The sequence below is a fragment of the Excalfactoria chinensis genome, chromosome 1 (assembly GCF_039878825.1).
Source record: "Excalfactoria chinensis isolate bCotChi1 chromosome 1, bCotChi1.hap2, whole genome shotgun sequence".
NCBI classification, from domain to species: Eukaryota; Metazoa; Chordata; class Aves; order Galliformes; family Phasianidae; genus Excalfactoria; species Excalfactoria chinensis.
In genome coordinates this window covers 50,419,787-50,432,197 of record NC_092825.1, presented here as the reverse complement: position 1 = coordinate 50,432,197, position 12,411 = coordinate 50,419,787, and the positions used below count along the sequence as shown (strand labels likewise).

The window sequence follows — 12,411 nt, the reverse complement described above, 5'->3', positions numbered from 1 at the left end:
GCGGGCTGTTAGGGGATTTTTTAGGGAAGGAAGGAAGGACACATGATTAAGCATTTCAAAAGGACTGATAAGGTGGCGGTGAAGGGATGGGCAGGGTCAGCATGGAGCATGTCTCTGGTCACACAGTTTGGCTCCAGGGCAGGTAAAGCTTAGTTAATCCAGGAGGAAGAACACATCAAGTGGATCATTTTACTTGTCCTTCACCTGCTCCATATTTGTCAGTACGGCAGAGATGTGGAAAAGGGTTAGACTGCCAAAAAAGGAGGGGGGAGAGATTAGTAGACCATACATACTGCTGAGCTCTTTTGAGAATGTGTCTGCTAACAGCGGTACCTAACTGGTGCTGTTTTGAGGGTTTGGCCTTCTGAATGTTCATGCTGAGTACTCTTTTAAAGTGATAAAGTTCTTTAAATCAGAGGGAAAGGAAGAATCAGCATTTGCCATCATATTCACAGCTGTTTTAATAGAATGAAACTTTGAAGAAATCAGTAGATTTCCTTTTGCATACAGAAATGGAACTTATAGAAACATAGAATCATTAAAGTTGAAAAAGGCAACTAAGAACATTTAGTCTAATCATCAGCCCATCCCGACCATGCCCACTGACCATGTGAGTTGTTGCTTTAAAGGGCAGAAGGGCAATAGGTCCCGGTATCTGCCACAGGAAAGGAAAGGAAGGTGAAGTTCAAGTGGCAGCAAATACCATGAGTGAAAGATTATTCTTATCCTCTACCAATAACTCATCTCTTTCAATCTGATTCTGTTTGCAACGAGCCACTGTGATAAACTGCATTTCATAGACTTGCTTATCACTGCTTCTGCAATTCTTTCCTGGAGAACAGCTTTGCACTGTGAAAATTAATTGCTGCCTGCAATTGCATTGTGCAAATTCCGTATTTGTTCAGGCCATTTAGGCATGCTTTCTTGTACCAAGTCACAGCATACTGCTCCTTCTCACCAAGAAAAATACAACTGTCACACTGTCAAAAAACTCCTTTTCTTTCCCCCACTATCGAAAGAAAAAAGCAAAATAAAGGATCAGTTTCAGACCAAGAAAAGTACCCCAGGAAATGGGCTGGAGGAAATTAGTTACTTGTCAACGTCTCTCTCAGATCTGCATAAAGTAGAAAAGATGCCTGTTTGGCTTTGTTCTGCTATTTGTATTGCACTGCTCTACTCCTTTCCCAACAGTGTCCATCAGCCTGGCACCTGAATGCCAGTGTTGGTACATTGGAGCTGCTCAGTCAGGTTTTCTGGTGGGATAATTCAGTGTGACCCATCTGAAGCTGATGCATTTCTTCTAATTTGTGCTGTATTGAATCTGTTGCTTTTTACCCTGGTCTCGGAGGGGAGTGTTAGCATGCATTTCTCTGTGTGTGGTGATGGCTGTCAGTGGGTGGCTGTGCTTTTCATGCAGCCACTCGCAGACACAGACAGATGTGAAAAACCAGAGGTATATCCAGGCAGAAGCGTATAATCCTTAAGCACAGAATTATCCATGTGTGCACGTACATAGGCTTATGTGCAGGAATAGATGAGGGGATACGATAACCACATCTCGCATCTGACCATGTATGGACACAGTCCAAATGTCCTTATGCTTGTTTTTAGCAGGGCTGCTTTCTTGCACTTCCTTTCTCAGCTACGTGTGCATAGAGATATACAAGTGCAGAGCAGAGAGGCAGTTTGCTCTGGGGGATGCTCCTCTAGGTGCTGATGAATTGCACACAGGAGCAGACTCATCACTACTGCAAAGACAGAGGCTCGCCAGCGTTTCATTGCTGGCAACGGTGCTTGGATCACATGCCCTTTGACAGGTCGCTTCTCCCCAGTGAGCAGATACATAATGCTGGAATGTGCAGTCGCTGGAGGGCTCATGTGGTTCTCATCAGCATCCCAACCCTCAGCGGGTGGGACTGCTCTCCCACACATATCTTTCCAGTGTGTCAGCACCCCTTCATGAAGCTGTAGGCTGGCTCTGCTCATCTTCCTCAGCTGGCCTGTGTTGGCGGAGTTTACAGCAGGTCAGATGCTGTGCCTCCTTGAATCACATAGTGACAGAGGCACTTGCTTACTTGCCACATTTTCTCTCCCCCGGGGCATCTCTTAAGTTTCCATTTGGATTTTCTGGCCAGTTTTTTCCACCCCCTGCCCTGTTCAAATGACCTGAGCATCCTATACCCGTTCCCATCTCTGCCTCTGGTCTGCTGAGGAGTGCACTGATCCTTAGCTCCCAGAGCCACAGTTTGTGCAATTAATGGGGCTCTGAACACAGATGTCTGTAGTTGATGCTGCCCGTTGTACTCCTGTAGGGCTCTGCCTTGCTGTTCTGTTATTCTAGTGAATGATGTCCAGGCAAAAGATTTTGGAAAATGCACTTGTTTTTTAATTAACCTGTTCCTGTTGCTTATGGATCTTTATGCTACACTCTCACCATTTATTCTACTCTCTTAAATCATAGACTCATAGAATCATTGAGGTTGGAAAGGACCACTAGGATCATCCAACCAAATAAGATGCAGCAAGGAGCTTTGTTATTTTAGTACCCTTTAAAGTGATTGGAGAAAGACATGTTCCTTTGGAAACAGATTTTTAGTGAACCAAATCACCGCCTGGACCTGAATTGGTGGGTAATGGGTGGAAGGTAACAGTTAATATTGCTATGTGGCAGCTGGATTCAGGTTGGGCTGAATCTAAGTATCTTTTCTCATGATGCTATCAATCCCTACTACCAGCTATCAGAGTTGTGCTGGCTTTGCTAATGTTCAGCCTAGGAAGAATGGTGCCAGGACACTGGTGCAGCAAGGCATGCCATACTTTGGATGCTGACAGCAACACTTCCAGGCTACTGTGTGCTTAAGAAGAAGGCAGCTTCACATCTGTCCCATGCTGGTATGTTACCACATGGTGGGTACTGATTATCTGGAAAGCTGGGGGGGGCTGAGCAGTCTGCAGCTCTCCCAATTCTCTTCACAGCCCAGACTGAGAACTGAAGGCACTTTAGTTCTGATCCCCTGCTGCATATACGTTATAGAACCATAGAATCATTTGAGTAGGAAGGAGCCCTTAAGAGCCATCTAGTCCAACATCTACAGCTACTTCAGGTTGCTCAAAGCTCCTCCAGCCTAACACTGGCTGTCTCCAGGGATGGGGCATCCACTTCATCTTTGGGCAGCCTGTTCCACTGCCTCACTACCATTAGGGTAGAAAACTTTTTTCTTATATCCAGTCTAAATCTCCCTCTATCAATTTGAAACCATCTCCCCTTCTTTTATCACAACTGGCCCTGTTAAAGAGTCTGTCCCCTTCTTTCTTACAGCCCCCCGTTAGATATTGGAAGGCCATTCTCATGTCTCTCTGGAACCTTCTCTTCTCCGGGCTAAACAGCCCCAGCTCTCTCAGCCTGTCTTTGTAGGAGAGCTGTTCCATCCCTTGGGTTCATTTCTGTGGCCCTTCTCTGGATGCACTCCAACAGGTCCATGTCTCTCCTTTACTGAAGACTCTACATCTGGACTCAGTACTCCAGGTGAGGTCTCACCAGTCAGTCAGTTTGCCTGGGGTGGTGAATTAGACTCTTGCTTATCAGTGAGCCAGAGCTTGGAGGACACAGGTAGGCACCCCAGAGCAGTGACTGCTGGACCTCGCATGTTAGTGTAAGTGAGCATATTGGTGCATATAAATTCTGAGGGAAAGTGTTTGCAGATACAGTTCCCCAAGGTTCCCCTTGCTCTCACCTCAATGATATAGTCTTTTCCATCTTTGCTGTGGACAGCTTTGACAGCACAAATATCAAGACCTCCAAACATTTCCGCACAGGCATCCACCCACAGTCTGTACCTGCAGAAAGCACAGAGGCATGGTCTAGGATTAGCTGCCTTGGCGATCCACCAATACAGTTACCCATCCCAATGCTTGCACAAAGAGATCCTGGAGCCCCTTTAATCATAAGGCATTCTTGATATGCTTTGCCCTCTTTTTTTGAACCAAAGAAAACCAAGAGAATTTTGTCTGAAGTTCCCTGTTAGTTCAGATTGCTTCAATTCTGCCCTCAAAGCCACCTTAAAACATTTCTTTCCCTCCCTGGTATTTACATCAGATCTCCAGTCGGTTGTCATTTTGCCAAGTTATAAATATTTAGCTCATTTAATCTCCCAGAAGATTTGGCTCCTTAGAATTTGTACTGGCTTTGCCTGAAAGCCCTCCATTATGCAGAGAACTTTTCTCCTGATAAGACATTCAGGACACTGGGGCTTCAATAAGATGGGAAAGTGAGAGCAGAACTTTGCAGAGTAGCCATCCCCTCTGTGCTATGTTACCCAGTGGCTCCTCTTTTTCCAGTTCACTCTTTCAATGCCATCCTTCCACAGCTCCTCACCTCCCTCCCACTCCTGGGGCACTGCTCTTGGCCAGGCGGTCCCATCACACAGACCAGGCTGCAGTCCCTTTCTCTGTCCATCCCAGAACAGGACTATCAGCTGCTCTGAGCTGAAGCCAGGTTTGGTGGTTGTCCCTTTAGCTGTCCTGGTGTCAGAGGAGGAGAGGGAATGACAAGAGGCATATTATGAGTGGACTGCATCCCCCCCCTGCTGTGGAAATGAGGAGGGAACGAGGCGGCCTGGTTTTATTTCCTGTGCAGCTGCTTTGCAGTCCTGAGCATTTCAATAAAAATAATAATCTCAGAAGAAGCAGATCTGTAAGCAGGACTGTGACAAGATGCGGGGAGGGGAGGCCACGGTCTCCTGAATACACTGACATTTTGCAGGCCCTGAGGGGACTGGGAAAAGAGCTGTTTTGGCCAAAGATCAAGTTTATATCCTTGAAGCCAGCCAGAGTCCCCATGGCTTGACAACATAATGATCAACTTGTGTGAACGCAACGTCTGCGGGAAAATGGCTCCTAATGAGGAGACCAAACATGTTCATCCCAATCCCTGTGAGGAGAGCAGAGCTTGAGAAGCACTAACTGGTATGAGGAGGAGAAGGAGCTGCACATCCTCTGAGCCCTGAAGCACTGCAAGCATAGCCATGGGGCAGGGGAGCATTTTATGCCTACACATCATCACCAGCATTTGCAGAGTTTCACTATGATTTTGCCCAGTCTGACTTGGACATGTCAGTCCTTTGGGCTACTGTTGAGTACAGTATGTACTTCCGATTGCTTCTACTTGGCAAAGCATTTCAGCATGCCTCTGCCTTGTTGTATGCACTGATAAATCAGATTTTCAATGGGATTTGATGCATTTCTGGCTAGATAAGGCTCATTGAGTTGGGGTACTACCTCTATAGACTGAATCTTCAAAATTCAGCATGGTCTGTTGGCCGGAAACTGGGCTTTAGAATGAGAATCACAGACTGCAGTCACAGAACAGCTTGGGTTGGAAGCGACCTCAAGTCATCTAGTTCCAACCCCATGCTGTGGGCAGGGTTGCCAACCACTAAAGCAGACAAGCAGATCAGGTGCAATTAGGAAATGTCTGCCCTTCATCTCTCTGGCTTCTATTGTGTTGTAAACAGCCAGGATACGTACTAATGTCCAGTACTAATGTCCAGCTCCCACAGTCATCGTAGGGTCTTGAAGGATCACTTTTGGCATCAAATTAGGAGCTTGGTTTCGTTTCCCTGTTTCACAGAACTAAAGCTGCAGAAGGGACCTTATATGATCACCTGCACAACTCTTGTCTAAAGAGGAGGCATTTCTCTAATCTGGTCTGAAAGAGGACAGAGGTTCCGTATCCCCTCCAGGTAATTCATTTCTGCGCTGTTATCCTTACTATTAGGAAATATTTACAAAGCCCAAGTGAACCTTTTCTGCTGTAGGGTAAGCCTATCATTTCTTACAACATTGCACTAGCAATATAAAGGTGGCTAATGCCTTTTATATATTTCAAGACCTTATGCTTTTTAATTTTTATCCTCTAGAATGAAGCATTGTTCAGCTTGTGGAGTAGGCCTGATTGAGCACGCATATTCTATGGACTCTTTAAATCTATGAATAACCTACATTAAAAAGCAAGACGGAGAACAAGTAACTTGGAAGCAGTTTTATAGGAAAGCATATGGAAAATACATCAAAGCAAAAGTTACCATGAGTCAACAATATCACGCAGTTTCAATATTAGTAAGTATCGCAGTGATTTGAATATATGGAAGTACCATCTGCAAAGTTTAGCGTACAAGATGCATGAGGCAATTCCTTCTGTTGAGCAGTGAGGATTTCACTAAAACAGTGTCCGCTTTTGAGAGACTAACCCTTTCAACACTCGAACTGACAGATTTTTCCTTCTGTTGGATGGAAAAAACCCACTTTTTCCATGTCTGCCTCTCATTTGTAATGTGCTTAGAATAACTTCTTGTTACTTCTTGTTTTGTGCTGTGACCTTGCTGATTTTGTACCTACATGTTTGTACTTGTGCGCTTGACCTTACTGTGCTGGTCTTGTTTCCTGTGGCTAAATTCACCAAAGGTCTAATGACCTATCAACACTGATCTCTAGCTGTCCTTCCAGTCCCTTCTCCAAAATAGGACACTTTGCCTTTGTGCCCTTAGTATTTTTTTAAGGAAATACTTGGTCTTTTCAACCCCTTTATCCAGCCTCCCAGGAGACCGCACTTACCAGTTCTCTCAATTAACTGAGGTCTAAAATACAATTCCTCCCTTCTAAGCCAAGAATAGTTTGAACTGTCTTGAAACCCTCTTCCTTACCTCTCTGTCATTGCAATTTGTTCCAGCATTGCAGAACCTGTGTTTGCCTTCCAGTTTCCAGAGATAGATGTCCTCCTAGAAAAACAAACCAGAAACATAACCAGAACATGAAAATGCATACATTCCTGCCCCATCCTCCCTCATGCTGCAGTTCCCATTCTTGACTTAGTGCTTGTACAGGAGGGGATGAGGTGAGGTTCTTCCTTGTGGAAATCTTTCCAAATCCTTCCTCAGCAACACTCCATACAGGATGCGTTGTTCAAACTCATGAAAGACCGAATGAGGAATTAGGCAAGGAAATCTCCAAGGAATCTTGAGCACACATCAAGCTCTGTGAATACTTTCTTTACACCTCAGGCCTAGGAGAGCTGAAATGTCAGGAGAAGGTCTCTGGGACAATTGCCCTTGTGTTCTGCAATGGCAGCATCCTCCATCTGTGGAAGAACAGCACTCCATGCAAACATCTGACTAAGCAGTTCCACAAATGCCAGCTCTAACACTTTGGGTCTCCGTAAATTTGACTTCAGTTGTACTGGTGTCATAGAAAATACGATTATACGCTCTTTTTCCACTGACTTTTCATTGACCTTTCTGCGGCTTACTATGTTCTAGTCTTGGAGAATCTCTAATTGCAAAATGGTTACAGCTCATTTACAGCTGCAACTGATGGTTAATTTCCAAAGAAAATGTAGCGTTGCTGGGTTTCACCATCATCCATCAGAGGGTGACAATTTTCCTTTCCTTGACCTCAGGCACAGGGCACACCTGCTGTGACAACACTGTGCAGATAACCCTGGCAGAATCACATGCTAGAACAAATCAACAAGCTGACAGATACACCCAGGGAGAATCTCCACAATGAATGAGATTTAGGAGAGGGGTGTGCTGTGTGATCCAGCACTTTCGACATGTGGTTTTGGAAACCCTCTCTCCCAGTGTTCTCACCTTTGTAACATGATGTAGAAAAGACTTTGAACTTGTAAGATTATATAGAGCAGTTGTAATACTGATGTTCTGCTCCATAGTAGGTAGTAAACCATTATAGTTGGCTACCTAGGGCTTTCCTTTACTCTGTTGAGAGGCTGCCTGGTGTCTTTTTCCATTTCTCTTCTGAAGTGGTATGTACAGTTGCTGTGAAATTTAAATGGTCTTTTTAACCCATATTTTAAAAGAGAGGGAGGGGGGCAAAAATTACTCTTGAATAATCGTGTTTTTATACTGTTAGCTCTTGCCTTTTGTTACCTTCATCCAACATCCATCTCCCTACACTACATTCTAAGCTAAAATACAGATTTCTCCTTCAGCTTTGATCATTATGAGTCCTTTGATGACTTTTGTTCACCCCTCAGCCTCTCCTTTTCTATTGACATGTGAGTCTTTGATTTTGTTCTTCAGTTCTGTAATGGGAAGAGCCATTCTTTACTATCATACATGTTTCCCTGCAGTGGCAGGTGGCATCCAGAATTCTATTATTACTGAGAACTCCTGGGGTGTTTTTAGTAACGAGATGACTGGATATGACTGCTCAGAAAATGTAGCTGGTGTACCAAATGTAAGCAGCTGATTCACTGGTGAGAAAACCAAACCATAGCTCTATAGTTTTACAAGGAAATTTGACATCTTAACTGGGGATGATCCCTTGACCCTCAGCTGAGGGAAGAGGTGAGTGTATAATTTCTTCCCCAGCTTCTGCTGCCACGTAAGAAGTATTCACGTTTTCTCTTCACCAGTATTACAATGTCAGTCAAATACATTTAGTGGAATTTTAGGCACGTATCACATGCTGCTTATCTGCTGTTTTGCGGCTGGCCCGAGGCATGAGCTAAGTAGGTGTTTGTTAGTAGTGTAAATCTGGAGTCATTGCACTGAAGTCAATGGGAAACTGAACTCAAGCCTTGGGTCATGGGCTGGAAGGAAGTGCATTGAACATCTGGGGCGGGAAGGAATGCATGAGTCACCCTCAGCATCCTCCCTCTGGCAGATGCTTGGTGCAAAGTAAACATAATATGCAGAAGTTTTGGTACGCTGTCTGTTGTCAGAAGGAAGCAGTTTTTAAAGCTCATATGTGTGGGTGTAGGTATAGAAATCCTGGGTAGATTCCATGGCTCACAGATCAAAGGAATTCACTTAGTCTGACACATGCTGTATTGCCTTTGAGGCTGAGATTTGCTATCGTAACTAACGATTTTGAGACACCAGTGAGAGTTCTGATATTTTAGGTGCTTTTACCTCTGCCCTCTGACATCACAGGGACTTATTTATGCCATAGAAATAATCTATTCATTCTGATGCCCAGAAGGAAGAGTCCACGATCAGACTGGTTATACCTACCTCCCAATCTAACTTCCATAAATGGCTCTCTAAATTTAAATAAATACTCTGGGTAAGCAAGTCACTTGGTGAATTTGGCTGTTTTTGCTTTCTTTGTGAAGAAGCTTAATTTCTCATTAAGGTGTTTCTTGTTCGTGGCTGTTTTTGTATGGAAACATATCTCATTTAGCAACCAATTACTTGCACAGCTATATTCCCCAGTGAGATTAGCTTTTAGTGTGACTGCTTTCATTCCTCAATTATCCCAATTACTATTTCTGATCACTGCCTGGATGAGAGTGTGGTGGGTGCGAATAATAAACAGGGACAGGGCATGTCAGCCTAACTGGGTCCTTATTTCACACAGGGATGGGCTGGGAGCAGACTCAGTACCCAAGGCTGAGTAGGTTGGCAGGAACAGAGAATTTTAATGGACATTTAATACTTTATTTCCTTTGGCCAATTTGAACTGTTGTCGACCTGATCAGACTTAAAACATTTCTCTCTCTGGGTTCATAAGAAGTAGCTGAGTGTCCCACAGGTCCTTCCCAAGAAGAACACAGTCATTATCTAGCTTATTTAAATACCTCTGTGCTAGGAATCCAACCAGGCAGCTCGAACTGAAAAATGTGTGAGCACATGCTTTTGATTATCTTACTTAACTATGTTTGCACCAGAGCTATATGGCCTGCAACTCACAGTGTTGCAGGTCTTAGGTAACACATGAAATGTACCTGGGGATCTGAAGAATGCACTGCTGGAGCTGCCCACTTATCCCCAATTCTGCAGCTGGGTAAGGAGTAGTATTGCTGGAGGAGCTATTTGGCTCTGCTTGTCTACTGGTTTGCAGTAAAAGGAAACAGGTGTTTTGTTGAGTCATGTGGTTACATCTTTAATTGAGCTTGACTTGACGACTACTGAAATTTGGCCGAGCACTTTTTAATATTTTCAGACACACCAGTGTTGAGTGTTGCTTTCGTGCCACTCCCTTATTACCCTGCAGAGCAGGGAGGAGCTGTGGGGCACCTGCAGCAGTGTCTGTCCTCCTCCTTCCCCTCCTTTGTATGCCACAGGGAGCAATCATGCAAAATGCTGATGGAAACCCTGCATTCCAGACAGTTGAGACCATCCTTACCTGGAGCTGCTTGCTCTTCATGCCCTCTTGTGAGCATGGTGCCACGACCACTGGCTTGGGAGAGGACAGGGCATTGCTATAGGTTGGACACTGCAGGACTCCATAAGGGGCAACCAACTCTAATAAACTTTTCAGCTCCCCGGTGCTGTTGGGACACCCCTCTTGTTTTATTGATTCCCCTTTTTTATTGTGTCTCCAGCTGGGAAGATGGTGGGTTTGGCTCCCACAGGAAGACATAGGGAGATGGAGGGGTTTACTAAATGGCCGGATATGATGACCCCTTTTGCAAGGAAAGGTGGAGGTGGGAGGTGGTGGTAGAACATGGTTTTTATAGTGGAAACGAACTGAAGCTCAGCAACAGATAGAGAAAGGTTTATTTTCCAATGACGATGATGGTGGGTAACAAGTGGCAGCGGGGTCGGGGTTCAGAGTCAGCCTCCTGTTCCTGCCCAGATACTGAATGATTTGCATTCCCGGCAATGTCTCCCCACATATCACCCCAACATAGCCACACACTCACATGTAAGCTTTGTAATTGTTGCCAATTTTCTGGATTCGGATGTCATACTTGGAGTCAATGAATGGCTCAGAGGTGGCGTAGGTCTTTGCCATGGCGATGATGCTGGCTATGTCACGGAAGTCATACTGGTTCTCAACCTTGACCTTGATTACCAGAAGTTCAGCAGAAACATGACAAAAAGAACAAGAGTATTTGGTAAGTGGAAATTCCATGCCTGAATCACACAATGTCAGTCAGCACAGACAGAATTAAGAACGAAGAGGGAAAGTGAAGCTGGCATCATGGAGAGAGCTTGAGTTTTGCCCAGATGGCTCTTGCTAATAATGCCCATTGCTTTTATGATGCTTCAAAAAAAATATTTCATCTCTTAAGGGGCATTACTTCATTTAGACATCAGAACGGCTATTTCCCATGTCGAGATGGAGGAAAACTGAGCATTTTGGGTGGCCAGGAAATCACAATCGGTGCCAAGAAATCAAGAGAGTTGGTTGTCTGCCACTTCCAGGCTTCAGTTTTCTGGCATTTCACATTGCCCCTTCTTGACTGTCTTTGAGGAGTGGTGCAGGTCTCCTGGCTGGAAGCAAGCTCTGAAGGAAAAGGGGGTCTATGGGGAAGCCCTGGTGCCTGGAGAGACCTGTGAGAGCAGCGTGGCATGGGTGTGCGCAGGGCAGCTGGTGGGGCGTTGGGCTTGAGTCACACTTGGAGATGAGATGGCAAGAGCCTATGAAGTAGCGATATTCTGAGAAGCTCAGTTTTCATGGGTTTGTGTTCACTGATGAGAAACACTCTGAACTTTATCCAAAAACAAAGAAAAAGAGAAAAAAGGAAGAACCAAAACAGTACAATATCTAATCTATCTAATATCTATATCATATCTAATGATATGTGGTTTTGGAGAGGAGCACTGAACAAGCTGGACATGATGGACAACTTCACCTCATTCACATCACCAATCATAATCTTTAGTGTATTGGTAAAAATAGGCTTTGTGCATCAGAGAAACCCATGCAATTCTTCTTCCTCAGACCAGGAGAAATGCAGGAAAGGTGGATTAAGTGGAAGAAAAAAAGCAACACCATGTGGAAAAGGTGAATGAGGGAGTACATCTCTTTAGATATTACCCATCCTTTGCAGTTTGGTAACATCTTGATATCACAACTGGGGATTGCAGCCCAGCATTGCTGAGTGCTTGCTTGCAGCAAGCAGATGGTCTCTGCCCCAGAAGAGCACCCCAGTTGCGTCAATGTGTATGTTAAAGAAGGGAGATGCCAGACTGTGTGGAGCCGGATGAAGGAAACACATACAGTGGTATTTGGTTTTTCTTTGTGAAGAACAAACAAGTTGTTATACATATCTGCCTTCAGCCATGAGAGGGCAGGAGCCATCTTCACTAGAGAACAGAGAACAAGCTTGTGGCTAACCTGTTGTACTGTTTGAACAGCTTTGGGCAAGCTCCAGTACCAGAAGCCAAAGATGCCTCCACATTCTGGTGTAGAGAAGCTCTTGAGAACTGCACAGGTTGTGGGGAAGGTAAAAATCACAACTAGTCTTATCCTTGATATTTCTAGAATCCTGAACAAAGAGAAAAAAAGGTCTGATGTCTGATTTTCCTCTGGCTGAATGCAGAATATTCCTTGTCCTCTTCCCTTTTTCTGTGGCAAGGGTTGGGCTCCTGCTATTCAGGGCTGAATGAGAAATGGAGTAGAGGAAGACTACCGCCATATGGAAGAATGGGGGAAAACTAA

At 44.7% G+C, this 12,411-nt stretch overlaps 1 protein-coding gene across 2 annotated transcripts in view; it reads right to left on the bottom strand.

Moving 5' to 3' along the window:
• The window catches only part of SYN3 (synapsin III), a 199,226-nt gene that overhangs the window by 16,186 nt on the left and 170,629 nt on the right, over window positions 1-12,411 (bottom strand). For both annotated transcript variants that reach the window (XM_072342582.1, XM_072342591.1), the window contains exons 9-11: window positions 10,667-10,809; window positions 6,702-6,776; window positions 3,735-3,837 (exon numbers count right to left, since the gene is read on the bottom strand). In XM_072342582.1, the coding sequence (XP_072198683.1) occupies window positions 3,735-3,837; window positions 6,702-6,776; window positions 10,667-10,809 (321 nt within the window). The remainder of the gene's footprint in view (window positions 1-3,734; window positions 3,838-6,701; window positions 6,777-10,666; window positions 10,810-12,411) is intronic.